This window comes from Hydra viridissima, unplaced genomic scaffold, assembly GCF_058129835.1.
Source record: "Hydra viridissima isolate aposymbiotic clone 2 unplaced genomic scaffold, HvirCarnegie_v1 scaffold_15, whole genome shotgun sequence".
Taxonomy (NCBI): domain Eukaryota; kingdom Metazoa; phylum Cnidaria; class Hydrozoa; order Anthoathecata; family Hydridae; genus Hydra; species Hydra viridissima.
In genome coordinates, this window is record NW_028324314.1 from 4,028,576 (window position 1) to 4,052,475 (window position 23,900).

The following is a 23,900-nucleotide window of genomic DNA, read 5'->3' on the forward strand; positions in this document are numbered from 1 at the left end:
GGGGGGGGAAGGAAGCTTCAGAATTTAGGAATAAAGTTTATAGGTGGAATAGAGAGTTCCACTCAAGAAAAATAAATCAAGAAGTAAATTTGAAAAATATTTTTATGAGAAAAATGGTATAATCTGATCCTAAGCTTAGCTTAATTTACATGGAAGTGCGCTATGAAAAAAAAAGAAAAATTCTTTAGAATTTTAAAATTTTTTAGAATTGCTGAGACAGTAAAAGGGCTTTTAGTATCTTGTGAATCAGAAGATAATGTCCTAGCTGCAACCGAACAAGCTTTCGTAAATATTGAAATGGAAATAATGAAGGATCTTGCAGTCATCGACGAGCAATTTCAAAATGACAACAATTTTTAATGAAGTAGTTAAAATGAAATTATGTACTACGTACTTAATACTTATTTTCATAAATTAATACTTATTTTCATAAATTATGTATTATGAATTAATAAAAAAGTTAGAATTTAAAATGAAACGTCTCTTTTTAGAGTGTAGATTATCTTTACATCTATTTTGAACTCTGGGATTAAAACGATTTCAAGTGTCAATAAAACCTTTCTGAGTCATGCACCCATGTAGAAATGTCAGCAATTTTGGTTGTCAAGGTCGTGCAGTTCATTAGAAGTAATTACGAACTAGTAGAATATTTTGAGACTTGGTCTACACAAATTGCTGTCATTTCTACGAAATTTTTCCGCAGCATGCAAGCGACACTTGGGGGTTTTTAACGCAATTTTTAACAACCAAAAACTTAATACCGAATGCGGTCAAATTTAACAAAAAAAAAAAAAAAAAAAAATTTAAATGCGGCACTCTCTGGGGACTTGGAAAATGTTTTCCAATTTTTTTTTCGAAAACTTGTTAATACCTTTCCAGCAAGGGATCGATCGTCAAAATTGGTCAAGCCGTTCTCGAGTTATTCGAATCTAGGGTTTTTATAGGTCGATTTCTAAGCAATTTCAAAATTCGGTGCAAAAGTTCCGAGGAACTAAAGCAGTTAAAAGGTTCTTTTTTTGCTGAGAAAATGTCAACATATATAACTTTCGAAAAATATCAAAAATTCGCTGATTTAAATACTTTTTAATTTTTATCCGCATAGTTGTATGGGACAATCCCACTGTGGCTGGGCTGCAGAAGGTTATAGCTAGAAAGCTATCTATTTTATATAAAGGTAAGACTTATTCTTTTAATTTATCAATTTCATGAATATAAAAAAGAAAAAATCGGTTATAGTATTCGGTTAAAAAAAACATCAGTTATTTATTGTTGGGTTTCTTTTGGTCCTCCATAAAATATATTTTTTAAAAAAAAGTATAAAACATATTTGAATTGCTAAATAAAAGTTTTAAAATTAACATAACTGGTAAACGATCATACAAAAACACAACTTCATATCAATTCAATGCAATTCGTATGAATTGTACAGTAAAAATCTTTAAGCAAAAATCATATTTTAAACGCTTTTTTTTTTTTAACGAACTCATGGACAAATGTTTCTCCGTGAGTTCATTAAAAATAGTGTTTTTTTTTCAAATAAAGATAACAATTATGAAATATTTATATACAACAATTTTAACTAACAAGAAAAACCATTAAAATTATTGATGGTTATCTTAATACTTAGTTGCATAAGAAGTTATTTAAATTATTTCTAAATCTATTATTCAATTTTATCTTTGCTTGTTAAAATTACGTGAAAGGAATGGTTACTAACAGAAATGCACTAAATTTTCGTTAATTAGAATATTATTAACATTTCATAAAATCTATTGACGAGTTTTCAAATTATTAAACAAGTCGCTTCAAATGGGATTTTAAACGATTTTTATAAGCACATTTATAATCACAGTAAGTACATTTAAATGGTTTTCTCGCCAGTGTGAGTTCGCATGTGTTTTGTTAAGCAAGATTTTACTGCATATACATAATCACAGTAAGTTTATTTGAATGGTTTCTCCCCAGTGTGAGTTCGCATGTGTCTTGTTAAGCTAGTTTTTACTGCACATACATAATCACAGAAAGTACATTTGAATGGTTTCTCGCCAGTGTGAGTTCGCATGTGATCTGTTAAGTGAGTTTTTTGTGTACATTCATAATCACAGAAAGTACATTTGAATGGTTTCTCGCCAGTGTGAGTTCGCATGTGTTTTGTTAAGCTAGATTTTTGTGTACATTCATAATCACAGAAAGTACATTTGAATGGTTTCTCGCCAGTGTGAGTTCGCATGTGTTTTGTTAAGCTAGATTTTTGTGTACATTCATAATCACAGAAAGTACATTTGAATGGTTTCTCGCCAGTGTGAGTTGGCATGTGATCTGTTAAGCTAGTTTTTTGTGTAAATTCATAATCACAGTAAGTACATTTGAATGGTTTCTCGCCAGTGTGAGTTCGCATGTGATTTGTTAAGTGAGTTTTTTGTGTAAATTCATAATCACAGAAAGTACATTTGAATGGTTTCTCGCCAGTGTGAGTTCGCATGTGATTTGTTAAGTGAGTTTTTTGTGTACATTCATAATCACAGAAAGTACATTTGAATGGTTTCTCGCCAGTGTGAGTTCGCATGTGATTTGTTAAGTTAGTTTTTTGTATACATTCGTAATCACAGAAAGTACATTCGTATAGCTTCTTGGAATTAACACATTTATAGCTTTTTTTTTCTTCATCGAATCTCGATAAATTTTTGTTAACGATTAGCTTATTGTCAACTGCATTAGAGGGACTTTTTCGATCATCTTTATTTCCTTTTTTGCAACGCCTACAATGTGCAGTCAAAAAAATATCTGCGGTAAAGCAAACCCCACAATTCCTGCACTGATGGTTCACTAAAAAAAACGAACATTTTTGTAGAAAAAATAAAAAATTTCCACTGACTAAAACACCAGAGAGTATTTCTCTGGTTTTCAAATTTTGACTAGAACATTTTCAACGGAAATAAATTGTCAACAGTAAACTTTCTAAAATCCATTCAAGACTATTCAGTAAATTTTCATTAAACTATTGCTTTATAAGAATTTTTAAGAGAAGTTTTTCCAACAAAAAAAGAAAAAAGAAAAAAAGAAATTTGTAACAATTCGAATAGACATGTCATTCTATCTGTAAGCAAAAAGAACTTGTAGAGGAATTCGAATCAAATAGAACGTTAAAGCAGCAAATTAGTCAGTTTTAGCTAAATAAAGATAAGTAACCAGGGATCGTCCACAAATTACATATTCAAATTTCCCTTTCGTAGTCAATGGCTAGCATTTAATCAATGCCAGCCATTGACTACGAAAGGGAAATTTGGAAAGGCTTTTGGGGACCTAAGGCTATTATTTTGAAGCAAGGGGCTTTGTTAAGGAGAGTGTTTAGGGTTTTTATTGCGCTCTCCCACAAAAACAACGAAGACATTGGTAAATAACAAATACTGAAAACAAAGTAAGACAGCCTCCACTGCTCGTAACAAATCTCAAACAACGCACAGTGACTCAGGATGATCGAAAAACGGCAAAAAGTCAATAAAACTTGATAAAAATTGTGAATAAACATATTATACGTGCAAATAATAGTTTTTTGGGTCAAAGAATTTAAATTTGTTAATAAAATTATTTTTTACGCGCACCTTTGACACGTACATTGCGTACATACGCGTTCATACGTTCGTTAAGTTAGGCTGCACGCGTAAAAAATAATTTTAGTTAAAATTTTAGAATTTTCAAGCCAATAAACAACATCTTGGTTCATTACTCTTCTTGATATTTGCATGCTTCTGGCAGAATTACCATCACTTATTTCAACTGCTACTATTGGTCATAAACACAGCTTTAGCAATATTAATGGTAGCAGCTGAAAAAAAAATATTTTTAGGATAGTATTTAACTTTTTCCACTAAAATATCGTGCAAAAAGGGGATAAACATGTCTAAGGGCTAAATTTTTTATCATTTAATATTGTTTATCACTGAGGTCAGTATTCACTTTTAAATTAAGAGCTTGCTTTATACTACATATTTAAAAGAAAGGTCTTATCCAAAGTGTCTTTAAATTTTTTAAATTTTCTGTAAAAAATTTGATTTTTTTTTTTAAAATGTACTTTTTGCAGAGACTAAAAATAGAGCAATTATGTTCAGCACCTTGTTCTTTTTTTTTTTTTCTAGTGTTGTTATCGACTTCGACTAAATCGACTAAAAGTCGACTTGTCGAAATTCGAATAGTCGATTTAATCGACTATGAGTCTCTCACTAATCGACTAAAAGTCGATTTAGTCGGGTAATTATCCTAAATTTTATCAATCTCTAATTTTGTTATGATACTGATCAATTAGTAAAGAGATATTTTATAAATTGTTTATCTTGTAAAGATAAGATATTTATAAAGATTGAGTCATGCGTAAGAATATCATTCATAGCTGTTTTTTTTTTTAATTCAACCAAAATATCTGACCATTAAACCTAATTTGCTATATCACATTAACTTAACTCTTAGCTTACTGTATGTACCAGCACTTCATTAATGTTTCCTTTTTCTCATTAAAGTAACCAGTTGACATTAAAGTAACCAGTTAACTTTTTAAAACAAAAGGTTAAGTAATGTGTTATGGTACTCAGTTAAGGATGCGAAAAAGTTTTATAAATCTGCTACTCCCCCCAAAAAGTTTAGCCACCCCATCTGCCCCCAACTATCTATGCGACCGCTTTTTATTAAATTTTTTGTTAATTTTTTGCTTTAATTGTTGTAAAAAATGATACAAAATGCCCACTCGTGTCTTTTTCCCTCACCCCGCAACAGCAACCCCCGTTCCATTTCGCCCGTTCATTCGATTTTAATTCATCTAATAAATTAGGTGAATTAAAATTAAACAAAGGAAATCCTCTCAATAAAACAACAGCATGTGTTATTATAACAGTATTGCATACCACATACCTAGCTTTTTTGTTTACTCTCTTAAAGTTCTATTTGTTTTATAGCATCTAAAAAATAAATTGTCAAGCAACATTAAAGTATATGATTATAATATTCAAATATTACAATCATATACTTTAATGTTGCTTGACAATTTTTAGTCGAAATATTTGAATGAAAAATTTTATTCAAATATTTCGAATAAATCGACTTTTAGTCGACTTAGTCGATTTTAAAAATGTATTCGTCGATTTTGGTCGACTTTGAAAAATACATTAATCGATTTAGTCGACTGTCGAATAATTTCAAAGTCGTAACAACACTATTTTTTTCTCTTTTGCTTCACTCTCCAAAGACCACCCATTTTTTATGGGGTTTTCCAAAACCAAAGTGGCTTCTTTTATTTGGTCATAAGATTTTGTTGAAGCCATTGATATTTTTTTCAATAAATGTGTTTTAATTTCAACCACATTGTTTAGTTTTTTCTTCACTTTTGAAATTAATGTAGCTAAAATAGCCTTTACTTTATTTATGCTCTTTGGTAATATCTTCAGTTTTATATGATTTTTGTTAAGTAAATCCTTCCATAATCTTAATTTATCCACTCCTAATTCACGTATATTCGAGAGAAGATCTAATCTTTTTATTGTTATTTTTTTTTAAGAATCACCAAGTTAATAAAATCATTAACATATATCAGAAACATTTTCAGTACTTTATATATTTTTCACTTTAAACTGTTTAACATTTTATGTTATTTTTTCTTTGGCAATTATCAAGTTTATAATGTTTAAGTAAATAATGTCACTTGTAAATTACAGGAAATACTGAAGTTGTTAAGTAAAGCTATTTCAAATATGTAGTACTTATCATATACAGTGTGTTACCCAGGAATAAAATTTATACAGCGCTATCATAATATTGGGAATTTTCTTTCGGCTGACGAGTAAAAAAAAAAAAAAAAAGGTCGTTCATTGCAAAAGTTTTTTAGTTTAAACGATTATTTACAATAACCGTATATGGCTGTAAAAGCAAAATTCTTTCTAATTCTTTTAAAAAATTTTTAGTGAAAATAAAGTCTAAAATAAAAAAACAAGCGAAATGAAAAATCTAAAGAACAAAAGACGTCAATTAAAAAATAACGCATTTTCTTTATTTTTGAATAAATTGCTACGCTTTTTAAACGGCTTTGAATTGAATAATTTGCTACGCTTTTTCTTTTGTAAAGAAAGTAATTGTTTTCGATCAACTAAATCATTTTCTTCGTTTGCTAAGTATTTCTACGTTTCTTGCGTAACACTTAAAACCTAAGTCTGTTAATTAAAGGTCGTTTTTTTTAAATAAGTTCATGTACTTTTGGGAAATTTTGAAAAATTGGGAATTCCGCGTTATACGCGGTGCCATCAGGCTAGTTAACACCCTGATATAGTAAGTCATTATTCAAAATTAACAATAAACATTTTAACAAACTTTTAAGTAGCAAATGATGACAAAACTATGTTTCTTGAAACAATATTTTATATACTAAAAAAAGTTATACAAACAAAAAACTCAAATTCAAGAAATACAAATGTGAATGAGTTTTTATGGTTCACTGACATTTGTATTTCTTCAATAACTCCCTACATCGCAGAAATCCCTTTCTACTCTACAAGTAAAAGTGTTAGTTAATTGAAAAAAAAAAATATTTCCTTGGAACTCTGTGGAACATTTTTTTTAGCTGATATTTAAAACAAAAAAGTATGCATATATTCAGTTGTGAGGGGTTTATTGCCATTTTTTTGTTACTTTGAGTCACTGAGCAACGTCATTATTATTTTATAAAGTTCATGTCTTTAAAATAAAATATTTGATTTTGAAACAGGCTATAGCCCCTATTTAGTCCCCTCCTCTCCCCCTTTGTAAACATTAACCTTTTTATATATATATTTAAAAAAATTACTTATTACATATAAAAAAAGGTTAATTATTATAAAATGGTTCTTGAGTTTTTTTTGTTGTTGTTTTTTTAAATTTAATAAAAAAACTTAATTACAAACTTACAAGAGAAAGACTAAAAATCGTCTTATCCCAACAACAGTGGGAACAGAAACATGCTATTGATGGAAAAGTAACACCAGTTTGTGCAAGAGCAAGAAAATTTGAAATCCATTTAGGTAAAAAAAAGCTGTTATTGCTATTTACTGCCATTAAAGTAAAAAAAAGCTGTCAAATGCCACTACCTATTCTTGGTTACAATAAATTGGGTCAAGCTTTTTAACAAGAAAGAGCTTCTTATAACAATTGCTCCTGATATTTTGGAATATCACCATATAAAACACGAAAGTTTACATTTGAATTAAGTTTCCTACTAAAGTATTAAGTTTCCCCCTTATGGTTTAAACTTTCAATGGCTGGTCCTGACTGGATGAGAAGATTATTAAACAGCCATTCAAGGTTGTCTAACAGAACACCAGGAGCAAAAATTCTAGCCTAAATAACTAGCTTTAACCATGCTTGTGTAGGTGTATTTCTTCAAAAATTGTCAGACATAATTAATAGACATAATTGACACTAGAGAAAATGGTATTAGTTGTGAATGATTGTGGTAATAGCATGCCTCCAATGTTTCTTTTTCAAAGAAAGGAATTCTTTGATCACTTTATTCCTGATGGACCAACTGATTGTATTTGTGCTTCTAATGACTCAGACTGGATGAATAAGGAGTGCTTTGTTACTTACATAAACAACTTTATTCAAAATGCAAAGCCTAAAAAGGAAAGCCCTGTATTATTGCTTTTACACAATCATTAATCTCTTTAACCTATTCAATTATTAGCATTATGTAAAGATAATAGTATAGCTTTTCATTCCTTCTCTCCTCATCACTAACAAAAATTGCAACCTTTAGATAGATCTGTATTTAGACTATTCAAAAAATATTAAACTAATGCACAAGACTTATGGATGAAGAGCAGCTCAAGGAAAATAATGAGTATATACGATTTGCCAGGAATTGCAAGAATAGCCTTACTACATTTTCTCACATAGCAGAACATAACTTCTGGAATTGCAGTGGCAGAATTATAATAGGGATGTATTTTCAGATGCAGATTTTGCTCCATCATGTTATTGATCATCCAGCACTTCAATTTAATGCAGCTATTGATACTAGTATATCAACTTCAATGTTAGATCCACATCTATCAACATCAGGTTCATTTGTAATGCCCTCATTTTCTACACTTTAATGGGAGGCATAAAAGTTTCGTTAAAAATTGTGTTTATAAAATAATGTAGTCACTAATTTACATGCCAGGCATGTGCGGAAATCTGACATAACAAAAGTATTGCAGCTCAATCAAAATACTGCCTAGTCCTGTGGATACTTTCTTTGTTACTTATCCTTTATCATAACCAGATATAGCAAGCAAAAACTTCCAGTATATTTTGCTTGTAGTTTTTTTTAAGTGTAAAATTTATGTGAAAAAATTTAAATTACAGGTTAATTAATAACTTTTTGAGAATTCTGCAAGGTTTATATATTTAATATGTTGTATTGCAACTTGCTCCATTCACTGCTGCAACTTGACCCAAAGAAGGGTAGGTTACAACATTTATTTTCATTTTATATTTTAAAATACTTTTATATTTTTTTTTTATATAAAAATTTGGCATTTGTCTAATTCATACTTATTCAAAATATTTAAGTATATTTCTAAATTGTTTTCAAACATACCCTGGCCTTTAGAGATATCTTAAAATTACCATTCATTGTAGCATCTAAGAATTCTTTCCTATGTATTGAATGTATTTTTTAAGTAATTTTTTATTACATTTGTCTTTAAAAACGTCGAGAGTAACCTGTTTAATGTTCAAGATTATGGTTCTTTAAACAAAAAATGAGAATCAAAAATAAAACTAAAAATAAAATCATAACACTTAAAACAAACATTTTGCTTTTTTAGTAATAAGTTCAAGTATTCCTTAAAATACCTTGCTTTGAGTTTGTTATATCAATCCCTAGATCTTTTGCATATTCATCTCCATACCAAACAAGAAACTCTTTTCCTTTGTCAACCTGCTTATAAACACGATAGTAAATTTCGGCATGATACTGAAATGCAACTAAGTTTTGTTCTGCCTCAATGCGTGAGCAATTTATATATCGCATCCAATTGCCAAACTGCTCATTTTTCCCATCAATATAGTATAAAACATTTCCATCTTTCACAATCTAAATACATACTTTAATTATTAGTAACAGACCTTATTTATGGACAAAAACATTGTATTTAAAAAAATATTGTTTAGAAAAAAAATAGAAAACTACTTTTAAATGTCTCCAAAAAGGAGGTAAGTTGCAAAAAGTTAAGTTTCCAGAAGTTTAAACAGAAATATAATGCACTGCTTAACAATTACTATTGGTCAAAATACTATTAATAAATTCTGAAAAAACTGATAGTTTAACATAACCTAATTGTAAAAAGCTGACAGACTAGATAGAAGAATGTAAAATAACATAATAAAGGTGGATAATTCTATTACTTTGGTTGCATCTAATATTCAAAAATTTTTTTCTACTGAACTGAATAAGTTTTTTACAATAAATTAGCCCAAAACTGCTATTGTGAGGCGTGTCTTTTCAGCGTGTTTACGTGTATTTGTACTTTGAGAGTGGGGGTGTTTAGTGATTTGTAGGTTAGGAGGTTTAAGTTTAAAGGTGTATGGGGATGCCTCTTGGTTCTGTGTAGTGGTAGCACTCTGACTTATTTTTGTTAATATGTGTACTTTTCTTTATGCACAATATTTCTTGTTTAAATACTAATAATAACAGTTCTTTTCATTTAATTTTCATTATTGTTAATAAAATTTTTTCCATTTTAAATTATATAAAAACTATTCCTTGTACTCTCTTTTTTGTAAAACTAAAACTCTGGTCTACTCCTTTTTTTCATAGAACCTAAAAACTCTGTTATCACCTTTTTTTTTTGTAATTCAAAACTCAACTCCTAACTGTACTCTGTTATCCATCCACCTCTATCTACCCATCTGCCTCCTCCGTATTCTCCCCTGTTTTGTTTTTTGTTGTTTCTTGCCTTTTATAAGCATTTCTTAAACTACTTAAAAACTATTTTCATTTAAACTTTTTCAAAATTTTTTCTTACTTCCCACATGTAGCTTGTGTCAAGATTTTCTTTTGGGATGTCAGGACGAACTTTTTTTCCTTGGTATGGTCCAAATCTAGTCCCAACATAAAATGTTTCAGTAGCAAACACACCAAGACCAGCATGTGGAATGAGGCTTTCTTTAATTTCCATGCCATCAGGTAGTGTTGCCAATGATCTTTGAGTTTCTTCAATGCTTACAGCCTTATCTGACAGCGGAAGTAATGATCCATGCTCAGGGCAATCCCCATAATAAAAATCGCAGCAAGATTCACAGACTAAAATTTATAAATAAAATTAACAAAAAAAACAAAAAAAAAAATAAACGAAAAAAAACAAACAAAATTAGTGACTACTTATAGAAACTAATTTACATAAATACAACATTCTTACATAGATAATGATCTTCATCAGGCACATCATCTTCCTTGTAGTTTTTTCGTGTACCCCTTTTAGGATATCTTTCATTTTTGATTTCATCATTCTTTTCTGTTCTTTGTCTTTTACGTATTAAACTTTCAGGGTGATTTAATGCTTCACATTTTCTTTTAATGCATGTCACATCAGTTCTCTATAACATATAATAAATTTTGTTATGAGGATTACAGTTCTTATGAAGAGAAAAAAAAAAAAAAAAAAAAAAAAAAAAAGATGGTAAAGAGTATTGTTTGTAAAAATATATTTTGTACCTTTTTAAATTTTCTCACGTCATTTTTAAAATTTTTGTATGCACACGTTTATTGTTTGCATATATGCTTTTTTGATATGTTTGTGTATGTGGTAATAAGTGCTTTACAGTTGTTTTATCAATGTGTTTTATTGTTTGTGTATGTGTTAATATGTGTTATATAATTGTTTTAAAAATGTGTTTAAATATGTATATAAGGAATATATTTAACCTTATATACATATTTAAACACATTTATTGTGTTTATAGTTGGTACATATGTTTATATTATGTTGTTTCCGTGTTTTCAAAGTGCTGTGACTTGGTAAACATCTACCTGAAAATCAATTAGTGTATTTTAAAGAAGGAGCAGAACAAATGGCTTTAGATCGTGCAGCTCAACGTGATATGCACCTAATGGCATGGTTTAAGTTAAATACTGAAAATGAAAGAGCACATTGCTATTCGTATGTAGACATTCCTTATCACTTTATATTTAATGATAAACATTGTAAATGGAAGGTTAAACAAAGGAGTGGTATTAAGGTGATAGTATGAATGTATAAAGTTAATCCAACTGGAGAACAGTTTTTTCTTAGATTGTTACTTTGGCAAGCAAAAGGAGCAACATCTTGGGAGGATGTGCGTACTGTTAATGTTATTGTCCTTGAAACATTTTGTGAAGCATGTGTTTTGAAAGGTTTGTTGCAAGATGACACTGAATGGCAGAATACTCTTTCTGAGGCAGTTTTAACATGTGTGTCAAAGCAAATTAGAAAGTTGTTTTCAATTATTTTGACCTTTTGTGAACCTGACAATCCTTTACATCTCTGGAATAGATACAAAGCTTTTATGATGGAAGATTTCATTCACTGCTCAGTCCCACTTCTAATAGCTGAACAAGCTACTCTTCATCAAATTGAAAAGATTATTAATCAAAGTGGTAAAACCCTGGCTGATTACAATTTGCCTGTTATTGATGAGTTTATATGCTTAAATCTAGAAACTTTTGATGAAAATGTTCAACAACCTATTGACAAAGCCAATCGAATGAGACTGTTGCTTAATGTCAATCAATTAAATGTATGTAATGCTATCCTTGCTGCACTGAATGAGCAACCAAGTGTAGAAAATCAACATTCTAGATTGTTTTTCATGGATGGACCAGCTGGTAGTGGAAAAACCTTACTTATAATTATTTGATTGCTGAAACCATAAGTAGGGGCTTTAAATCTGCTCCATGCATGGGCTGACATAGAAGCAACTCATCTTACAAATGGATCTACATTGCATGGCTTATTCAAACTTCCTGTTCCAATATTGGATAATAGCACATGTTATGTAACTCCTAACTCTATACACTGGCATTTTTTAAGACAGGTTAGTTTGTTTTTGCTTGATGAAACATCCATGATACCTAAACATCCCTTAAATAGAATTGATAGGTTGTTAAAAGATATTTGCAACAACAACTTTCCATTTGGAGGAAAAATCATTCTTTTTGGTAGTGACTTTAGGCAAATTCTGCCTGATGTGAAAAGAGGACAACCAGCTGAAATAGTAGAATCATGTATAAAATGTTCTTTGCATTGGCAATGGGTGCAGAAGTTTACATTAACTGAAAATATGAGAATACAAGATGGGGAAGGTGAATTTTCCCAATGGCTACTAAAACTTGGGAATGGAACAATACCTATCAAAGAGGAGGATTCTTTTAAAGAATGCATTGAAATATCAAACCAATGCATTATTAGAGAAAATGAATCAAATGTTGAAAAGATTTTTGGAGATACTGATCAAAATGATTATTCTAAATGTGTAATTTTAACACCAACTAATGTTGATTCATTATTAATCAATGAAGAAATGCTTGAATGTCTGCCGGGTGAGGTCAAAATTTATTTAAGTGCTGACCAAATTGAAACTGATGACCTTAATAAAAGAAATAACTTTCCTATTGAGATTTTGAACAGCTTAACTCCTTCAGGTATGCCACCTAATTGTTTAAAATTGAAAATTGGTTGTGTAATTATGGTACATAGAAATTTAGATCTCAAAGCTGGGCTATGCAATGGTACTCGAATGAAAAATTTGTGCTGCTCAAAATATTTATATATTTATGCAGAGGTTTTGACAGGTGTTTCTGGTGGTAAACAGGTTTTTCTTCCTTGAATTCAGTTGGCTCCATCAGATTCTAATTTACCTTTTGTTCTGAAACGTCGTCAGTTTCTTGTCAGATTGGCTTATTCAATGACAATTAATAAAAGTCAAGGTCAAACATTTGATAGAGTTGGGGTATATCTCAAAAAACCGTGTTTCTCTCATGGTCAACTATATGTTGCATTTTCAAGAACTAGAGCATTTAATAGTTTGTTTTTCAAAATAGATAAACATCTCATTCAAGATATGGTAGGTGAAAAGTGTTACACAAATAATGCTATATTTTCTAATTTTCTTAATTTATAGTCTTCAGATTTTCATTTTGAAAATTTACTGTTAGTAGATTGTGAGGACATTTTGTATGTATAACTTTATTTATTATTTTATTTTTTTTTTTTTCATAGTTTTTAGTAAATATATCTGTCATTTAATATTGTTATAAAATGTATTTATGTGTTATATAAAAACATATTTGTTTATAGTTGTATATATGTTTAAATTATGTTGTTTCCATGTTTTTAAAGTGGTGTTACTTGGCAATATATTAAGCAAGATTGATAACCTTGCAAGCCAAGCGGTGTACTTATAGCAGAGGTGTGACTTGGCAGCATTTAGTGCCAGGCAGTGTTACTGCTTTAGAGCTAGGTTGTGTTGTCTAGCCTTTTTTAATTATTCTGGAAACACATGTCTGTTAATGTTTAGCGGAATGTGGATGAGAGAGTATGCAACCTTGATCTTTAAATCTAGGGTGTTTTAATGTCCTAAATTTGAAGTAGTTGAATAACTAATATTGAACATAAAAACAAATATACTTTTATGTATTTATATTTTTAGTAAAAAGATAAATATAGTTAACTTTAAATTGGTTTTCTAATTTTGCCTATCATATTTTAATTTGGTTTGTTATTTTCACTGGATTTTAGGATCAAGGATGTAAATATTCTTTTGTTATGTGTTATTGTTGTAATGTTTTGTGTTGATAGACTGCTTGGCTTACCTTCACGTTGGTGTCTATTGTTAAAAATGAATAATAGGTAGTTTCTTTATTGAAGCTTACTGCTTTTATTTATTTTTTAAAAGCCAAGACAACATTATGCTAAAAATGCAATTTATATCTTAATTTGATTTTCAGTTTTTATGTGTTTTTGTTGTTGTTGTTGTTGTTGTTGTCATTACGGTATCATAATTCCTTTTTTTTTTTTCTTTAAGATTTACGATTGTTGCATTTATACGACTTATAAAAAAAAACCTGATTACCTTTTATTGTAAATTTTTGTCAGTTAAAATAATATAAATATATGCAATTAGTTCAATTTTTTTAAAATTTTCTCTATTTTATGCCTAATAATTTGTTGTACGTAACTTAGGGGATCTTTTTAAATGGGGGGTGGGGGTGGGGGTGGGGGGGTGAATATTGTAGTTTTGCGCATTTGTCAAATATTGAGTTACTTAAATTTTATAAGGTGTTTAACTAATTAATTAGCTTAGTTTGCATTTGCAACACTTTTGAGGAAAGAAAAAATTCTTATATATGTTAAATTCTTATATATATTAAAAAGAAAAAATCCTTATACATGTAAACCATTGTTTTACATTTTATTATTCTGGTAAAAGGTCTTCATCAAAAACTTGATTACTCTTAATAAAAATAAGTCTATTCTCCTGACTACCATTACAGGGTTACCACTATTAAAACTGAGGCTAAAAATAAGGATTTTAAGGAGAATTAAGGATATATTTTCCCAATTTATAAGGATATTTGGTCGCGAACACCAATTTTTTCAAGGAAAAAATAAGGAGAATTAAGGAGAAAATGATTACTTTAAAAACAGAATCTTTCTTTTTTCAATAAACATTAATTACAAATAGATAAACTATTATAAATATAATACACTATACACAAATATATATATAACATTATAAAAGTTCATTTTTCTTTTTAACAAGGTTTTTTTTTTAACATAAAGCATTTCAAGAAACTCTTGTTTTTCAAAAGCAGCTCTTTTTAATGCATTAGATTTCGAAATGTCAGCTTTAATGTCATCTAAATACAAAGAGAATCATTAAATAATGCATTTCATTTAGTATTATATGAACTAAAAATTTATTCATATTCAGGGCACAAACCTAAAGCTATCCTTTTTTCAGCACGGAATCCAATTTCATCAGACGACTTCTTTAAATTCTCAATCATACATAATGAATGTCGAATTTCTGTATTGACTATTTCAATATCCTCAATTACTTTTTGTTTTGCTTCCATTTTCTCTGCTTTTTCTGCAGACAGGGCTTTTGATCGGTGATCATCAAAATACCTCTTTCTTGCCTGTTTGCAGCTATCCAACAAATCTTTAGTTATTTCAACTTCATGTGCCATGAGCCCATAAAATGTAAGGTAATCTTGGATAGAACGTAAAGAGATGATGGTGTCTGTGGACATATTGTCATCAATCAGATTTTTATTGCTGCTGAACCCTCATTCAACTTGAGCTTGCCCGTGCGATAAAATGAGGACAATTTTAAAAATTTGTTGAAGATTTTTATACAGCTTTAAATCAGAGTATTTCCACAAAAAGTAGTTCAAACGATCTTTATCTTTATCAAAAGTCAAAAATAATTCTTTGTTATCAACAACGACAGTTTTACAAAACCTGGAATATTTGTTCTTAGCAAAATCACCATCATTGGTGATTTAGCTAAGAACAAATATCCCTCTAAATTTTTTATTAGCAGCAAAAAATAATTCATTGGATGAATGAGATTCAACTAAACAAGATACACACCGTTTTTTAGTTTTATTAGAACTATTATCAAATGCAACTGGTTTTCGACCACGTTTACTTGCAGTTGGTTCATTGTCTTTTTTTCTGACAATTAAATATTCATTAAGCCAGCTCACAAACTTCTTTTCAAAATTTTTGACAGTATAGTTTGCAGATTTCCACTTTTTTTTATACAAGTAAACAAATGTTTTTGGTACATTGAAGACAATAACTTCTTTATGTTCCAGCCTGTAGCTTTGGCACCAGTTTGTAAGGCACCATTTAAAGTATGCAAACCACAGGTACCAATATCAATGAGCGTACTTAATTCATTGGTCTGACGTTCTTCATTGAGCATTGTCAAAAATTGTTTATTAACATTAGGGCCATCCATAGATACCTGGAGCATTTTTTCATCATTCAAACCAATCATGCAGGATTTAAACATATTTAGAATATCTGGGGCTGCAGCTTTTCCCATAAATTCTGAAGTATAATATCTAGTATAAACGGTATTACTCTCCTCATTCCAATACCGCACATGCAAGTCCATTTGACCTTTCTTTACGAAGGTATTATCAATATTCTAAAATTTCAATATACTTATCAAAATTAATTTGACCTTCAAATAATTGATAGCATACAACTTTTGTATAGTTCATGCAGGCCCTAATGCATACATGTGCTACTACTTTACTTGGTTCGCTTTAATGTAAAATTGAATATGCAATATTTAACTTTTTTTCAAATTGTTTTTTTGACGACGAGATAGTCTTTGGTCTCAAAGAAAAATAGATTCGTAACATGTTTTTTCATAGATTGTCAACCGTAATTTTGGAGTTTCATGCTGTATTTTTTTATAGCTCATTTTGTAACTTTTTTATTACTTGTTTTAATTTAAGTTTTTGTTAGTAATATTTCAAACAATAATAACAAAAGTTTAGAGTTCGTAAATGCTGATGAAAATAAAAGCAAAATTGTAAAAGAAAATTATCAAATAAAGCAGCAAGCCTCAACTTTTGGCCAACATTAAAAAAATGAAAATTATAAAGTAAATGTTTTAAAATTATATATATTTAGTAATACAAAGTAAATTTTAAGGAAACAACATGTCAATTAAATAGTAAAGACTTTACTTATTAATTAGCACTAATAAAATATTGAAAAAATTAAACAGTTTTCAAAATAATTTCAATCAAACAGGTGTTTTAAAAAAAAAGGAGAAAGTGGGCTTTCTCTATATATAAATATATATTTATATATATTAGGGTGCATCACAAAATAACAATTTAAAAATATTGATTTTGTCTGACACCTAATTGTGTTCTATATATTAAAAAAACAATGACTTTCAAAAACTTAAGAATAAGAAATATTTTTAGAGGTCCCCCAACACCCTTGAATATTTGACCAGTCCCTAATAATTAAAAAATATATAGTTTTTCAAAAGTAGGTCGTGTTGGGTCTCAAATTAAGCAAAATTTTAAAAAAATTTCAAAAATAATCATTTAAAAAAAAAAACATTTTTATTTCACTGCTATGTATATATAAAACTACAAAAAATGCACCTTTTTCATTTTTCCTTTAAAAATGTCATATTTATTGCAGTAAAGTCTAATGTTAATTTTTTTTAATAAAATGATGATTATTTTTTAAATTTTTATAAAATATCACTTAATTTGAGACCCAACATGAACTACTTTTGAAAAGCAATTTTTTTGAAATTATTAGGGACTGGTCAAATATTCAAGGGTGTTGGGGGACCTCTAAAAAATATTGAAAGTCAGTGTTTTTTTAATATATAGAACACAATTAGGTGTCAGACAAAATCAATTTTTTTAAATTGTTGTTTTGTGATGCACCCTTATATATATATATATATATATATATATATATATATATATATATATATATATATATATATATATATATATATATATATATATATATATATATATATATATATATATATATATATATATATATATATATATATATATATATATACCCAGTGGGCACAAGACGCGTTGAAAGCATCTAAAACACGTATTAAAATGTTTTAATACATATTTTAGACGTTTAAAACACGTCTTGTGCCAACTGGGTATGTATGTATATATATATATATATATATATATATATATATATATATATATATATATATATATATATATATATATATATATATATATAGGTGTGGGATTTCAAATCATCAAAGAAGTAACTATTTGCTTCTCTATTAATAAGTATAATCCATATACTTTAATAAAATTTCCTTGAAGATAATGTAAGAAAATAAGGAGAAATTAAGGACAGCAGTTAAATTTGAACTTTTTTTAAGGTTATTTAAGGACTTTTAAGGAGTTTTTTTTTTATTAAGGATATTTAAGGTTTATAAGGAGGAGTGGGAACCCTGCATTAAGGCAAAAACGGGGAAGGGAGGTCGGGGAATGGTCAGTTATTTTTAATAAATTTATTTCGTTGTGTGCATTTAGATAAAATTAATAAAATTAATAACTCATGTATAATTTATGTTTGCTTTATATTAATCTTGTTAATTATAGTTCATGTTATAAAAAATATAACAAGAATTTAGCTTTACTTTTTCATCAATTTAAAGCATAATGAAGTGTTATTATTTTGTGTAACTAAAAACGTATTGTTTTGAACTTAGTAAAGTCAAGGAAAATGTTTCTGCCTTTCACTGATATGACTTATATCAGTTGTAAATTACTTAAATAATGTAGAATAATTGGTTAATTATTTTACCTCCGCATACTTTTTATTTTAATTTTTACAGATAGTTTAATTTTTTCAATTTGAAGGCGTTTTTCTAAAAGGGTATTAGTTAAGGTTTTGCAACTTTAAATTGTGGAAAACAGCCACTATAAATTAAGTAACAGACCAACCATAACCCGTATTACAGGTTGCTTTTTGCTAGTTTTAATAACTTACATATTTTAGAACTAACTTAAATTCTTTTTATGCTTTTAATAACAAAAACTCATATAAAGCATTTATATTTAGAAGTTTTAAATACTATTGTAGTTAACTCCTGCAAATTATGTTTTAAGTTCCCTTACACAGGTATGATACATCTATTTCTATTAGATGGTCCTGGAGTTGACAAGATTTTTTTTTTTAATATATTGTTAAAGAAATCAATACAAAATATAAATTTTTTGCATAATTGTTTAAAAAGACATGCTTTTTGTGAAGCTTTTTCAGAAAAAACATTGCACTTGAACAACAATAAAACAAATTCCTTATGCTAAGGCCATAAATAGACAACCACCTTTATTTGATGACAAAACCTTTTTTTTTTACCTTAACTCTCTTATCTAATCTCTTCTTGCATTCCAAAAATTTCTTTGGGCTTTTAACTTTCCTAGTAAAGTCTAAATTAAAAAATAAGATTGATCTTTATTTTGATTAAAAAAACTTGTGATCAGCTAAATTTACATATAATTATTTAAATCAAAGATTTTTTATAGGGAATTTATTAATTTTCAAGTTTTCCAACATTAAAAGAATATCTTTTTACATCAAATAAATCCAGGATTTCAATTAATTTTTGAAAATGGTTTTATGATATAGTTAAGATTGATAATATTCTTTAGCTGCTTGTTACTGTAGCTCCTATTTTGCTTTATTAAAGCAAAATAGGAGCTACAGTAACAAGCAGCTTAAGTCAGACACAGTATTTCCTTGAGCCTTTCCAGTTTTTGAGGTTTAGTTCCATATGAGTGATCTCACCATTGTGAAAATACTTAAAAGAGCAAAATAAATTTTTTTTTTAAGGAACGTGTCAACAAATTGCATGTTAGTCAACTCTTAGGTTGTCACTTTTTACTAGATATGAGTAGAATCTTAGCTCTAAGGTAATTCCTTAGAATCACCTTAGAGCTAAGATTCCACTCATATCTTAGGTGCAAATTATATTTTCTAGAAAAGTCAGAGTACCCTATTCTACTTACCATTAAAAAAAATTATTGAAAATGTTTATAATACAAATATAGAGGGCTCCAGATTTTAAAGCATCATTTTATAAAGAATGAAAGTGGACTAACAACATTTAGCTGAAAATCTTAAGAATATGATACCAAATTCACTATTCTTATTGGTATAAAACAAGAGTATGAGAAGGATATTGTTTAAAATTTTTGCTTAACACGTTTGCTGCCAAGCTATTTTAAACAATGCATTTTTTCTTTGCTGAGCCATAATGTCTGCAATGATTAATTTTTGCCAAGACTGTTTTACGTGGTTTCATTCTCATTGCCAAGGCTAGATATCAACATTTCAATAAATAAAATATTTTTAATCTGAAATAATTTACAGTATTTTTTATTCTGAATATAACTGACAAAAAATAAGCACTCCTACTTGTAACACTGTAATGAGTATAACCGAAGTACTTGTAACACTGTAATGAGTATAACCGAAGTACTTGTAACACTGTAATGAGTATAACTCATTGCGGTGACTACATCTTTTCAAGATGTATTTGAGAACTTGAAAGTTGTAATTAAGAAACATAAGATGTAATTGAGAAATACATCATGTAATTTAGAAGTCGCATTATGTAATTTAGAAACATAACATGTAATTAAGAAACTTTAAAATGTAATTCAGAAACCCAACATGTAAATAAGAAATTGCAATATGTAATTTGAAATATATATTATAAACTTTTCTCAATTACAACTTTCAACTTTTCATTTCAATCTTCTAAATTACATCTTACATTTCTTAATTACATCTTCCATGTTCTAAATTACATATTGCAACTTCTAAATTACATGTTGTTTTTCTCAACTGCATCTTACGTTTCTTAATTACAACTTTCAAGTTCTCAAATACATCTTGAAAAGGTGTAGTAATGTAGCTTATTTGATGTATTATTATAGTGTCTTAATTTTTTTGCACATGCACATTGACAGTTATCATGAGTAATAAAGGTAATTTATATTTTTTTTCTTAATTCTAAATTGTTGTGTTTTTTAGACAAGAAGCTAAAATATATTTGATAACTACATTATACTGTATGTTATTAAAAATATGAAAAAATTTGAAGTACACAATAAGATGTTTTTTAATAAATTAAAAAATATTTTAGTGTGCACTTTGAATTTTTTATACGGTATACTAATCAATGTGTTTTATAGATGAGTAATTTCTTTTTTTATAAATAAACAATTTATAAATTTATCTATCTCCTATTAGCTCAACACAGATATTCCACAATTGGATCAGCACATATGATTATGAAAGATAATGAGGATAGTGAAGATGATGATATTAAAGATTTGGATTCATTTTTCGCTTATACTACTACGTCTTTGAGCTTGACTGCATCAGAATCAGGTTCTGAAGATAATAACAATGAAGAAAGTGATGACAATCAGTACACAGACGTTCATCTAGCAGCCACTGCAGAAGATTTTTTAATGCCGCTGAAAAGAGCTAGAACAACGGGTGGTCCATCTAGAAATTCAAACCAATGGAAAGATGAGCCGAATATTGTAAAACAAATTCAATTTACTGCCGATTCTGGTTTGAAGATAAACATAGAGAGCAAGAAACCATTAGATTTCTTTAGACTATTTGTTACAGAAGAGCTTATAAATACTATGGTAGTTGAAACTAATCGCTATGCAACGCTTGTAGAACTTGATACCATACTTAAGATATAAGTATGGTATCAAGTTCTATGAGCTTTGCCACTCAGATGGTATTGTACTAAAAGTAAAAATCTACTCTGGCGAGACAACTCTCGATAAACATGTTGGGTCAAATGGGAGCTATTGTTTTAGATTTAATGGAAAATTTCTGGGAAAAGGTTATCACCTGATAGTTTTTACAATTCCTTTGAATTAACAAAGCACATGATAAATCAAAAAACATACATTTGAGGTACTTTAAGAACTGACCAAAAGTCAAATCCAAAAGAATGTACAAAAGCAAAATTGAAACAGGGAGACGTTATTAGCAGAAGCAGAGAGGGTGTAGTGGTTGCTAAATGGAAAAACAAAAGAGACGTGCTAATGATTAGCAACTTGTATTCGTTGCAAATGATTGGAGTGACAAATAGGAGAGGAGAGAAGACAATGAAACCCAACATTATTAAAGATTACAATCAATATATGTCAGGAGTAGATAGGGCGGAACAAATGGTATCATATTATGATTGCCTAAGAAAGACAATCAGATGGTATAAAAAAGTAGCACTTCATCTCTTTGATACTTTTTTGTTTAATGCTTACTGTCTAAACATATATAGGGTAGATAATATAGGGTAGATAAAACAATTCCCTTGCTTAAGTTTAGAAAACTAGTTGTTACGGATTTATTGGGTGAACGTTTAAATAAAATTGTGCCTCGAATCACCAATAATAGCTTCCACTACTTGTCTGCAATACCACCGAATGAAAAGAAAAAATTCCCAACCAAACCATGTCGAGTCTGCTCTAAAATAAAACGTAAAGAAACACAATATGAATGTGCTGTTTGTGAAAATAGACCTCCATCATGTATTGGCGAATGTTTCAGAATATATCATTGAACAGAATAGGCTTACACTAAAATTTGCGTGAAATAAAATTAAATCAATATCAATGTTTTATTTTTATCTGTTTTAAGCTATTTCTGTCTTTACCCGCATTTAAATTAGGTTCCCTGGATTTTTAAAATAAAAACTTGAATGTATTATTTTCTGAAACCAAATGTGAAGCTAAGAAAAAAAAAAAGAACAGATAAAGCCAGTCATCCACAAATATTATTTGAAATAAGTTAGTATAACTAAGAGATTACTCACAGTTGGCAAGCTCATGACGCCGGCTTACTACAAGTATTCTCGTAGTTGGCAAATATCAAAGTCCCGCTAACTACAAAAATACTCGTAGTTGGCAGCGAAAGTGTTAATAGGCAACCAGTATTGGGTTTTAGAGAACTCATTTATAGAACCTGCAAATATGGAAGCTGTAAAATTAATAATATTAATTAATAAGAAAATTTACAACAGAACATCAATCAATTTTTTACATCAATCCTACATCAATCAATTTTTTAAAGCTCTTATCTTCAAGAGAAGATAAGAGCTTTAAAAAATCTTAAGTCAAAATTCTGACAAAAAACTGAATAATGATCAGTTTATCTAGTTACATACAATGAATTTAAAAAAACTTTAAAGCTTTTAAATCATTAAAGAGTTCAAAATATTCTTCAATAGCTTTAGAGTTAAAAATACTCCTATGAAAATTTTGTACAATAGTTACAATTCTATGCATAAAATAACTTATACTAAGAAAGAAGTAGTTACTGCTAAATCTAAACTTAGATCAATAAATCTATATTTTTATATATCTTTATATATTGAACTGAGATATTAAAATTCTTCAATATTTATTTACAAATCAAATGAACTTTTTGAATTTAAGTTATTGAATCAAAACAAAAGATAAACACATCACACAAAAATGTGTGATAATTACCTGGCACAATTCTGCAATTAGACTTTTTGACCTTCAACTTTGAGCACTTCCAATCATCATCTTCTTTATTGCTATCAGAAATAGAATTATCACTGATATAATCATAAAGGTCTTCTACTTTTATTTTGCGATGTTTAACATAGACCAATGGCTTAACTGGTAAGCCTAAAAAAAATTTAAACAATACTAAATATGCATTATTGAATTGCAAAAAAATTAAAAAAGTATGAGAAACTGAATATTACATCCAAAAAAAATCATAACCCATTATTTAAACCAATCATTAGGGTTGCAGTCAGCATTTATAGTACAGTACATTTGGCATCAGCTTATTGTGTTGTTTTATTGCCAAACCAAAAATATAACTAAATTTTGTGATTTAGCAATAGCTAAATTTTTTTACCTATTATTTAATTAAGTAATGAACATTTAAGTTGTTAGGATAAGTGTTTTAACATACTTGTTAATATTCACACTGTTTTATTTTTTAATTTTAAGAGATAACAATGTCATAAATCAAAATGAAAGAAATTAAATCCTTATGGACATACCACAAGCTTTCATGAACTCATAATTACTAATGATGTTATTTTGCCTTTCAACTTCATAAGGGGTTAACTCACTTTCATCATATATCTCCATCTTAAACTTTAACTTCAGATATTTAACAATATATAATCTGATACCTGATTAAGCTAACTAAACTTTAAAAAGTAATAAACTCAGCAATTCTATAACATATTTACTATAATAGTCTATAACTGTAACAACTGAAGTTGGGTTTTTGCAA

At 28.5% G+C, this 23,900-nt stretch overlaps 2 protein-coding genes and 1 pseudogene across 3 annotated transcripts; 1 reads left to right on the top strand and 2 right to left on the bottom strand.

The window, feature by feature from the left end:
• Positions 1-1,780: 1,780 nt before the first annotated feature.
• LOC145192901 (histone-lysine N-methyltransferase PRDM9-like) lies at positions 1,781-23,811 on the bottom strand. 2 transcript variants are annotated; one of them, XM_090073289.1, is made up of 7 exons: positions 23,662-23,811; positions 23,111-23,275; positions 18,945-19,015; positions 10,422-10,599; positions 10,029-10,306; positions 8,857-9,097; positions 1,781-2,826 (listed from the first exon to the last, which is right to left on the bottom strand). In XM_090073289.1, the coding sequence occupies exons 1-7, from the start codon at positions 23,750-23,752 to the stop codon at positions 1,943-1,945; spliced, it is 1,908 nt and encodes a 635-aa protein (XP_089929415.1). In that variant the 5' UTR covers positions 23,753-23,811; the 3' UTR covers positions 1,781-1,942. The 2 variants fall into 2 exon arrangements, with proteins under 2 accessions (XP_089929415.1, XP_089929416.1); XM_090073290.1 differs by lacking the exons at positions 18,945-19,015; positions 23,662-23,811 and having other exon boundaries at positions 23,111-23,289.
• Positions 10,812-11,898, top strand: LOC149878248 (uncharacterized). The gene is made up of 2 exons (XM_090073167.1): positions 10,812-11,162; positions 11,295-11,898. Exons 1-2 carry the CDS (start codon positions 11,074-11,076, stop codon positions 11,896-11,898), a joined length of 693 nt encoding a protein of 230 aa, XP_089929293.1. The 5' UTR covers positions 10,812-11,073.
• Positions 14,545-16,170, bottom strand: LOC149878249 (uncharacterized; annotated as a pseudogene).
• Positions 23,812-23,900: the final 89 nt, after the last annotated feature.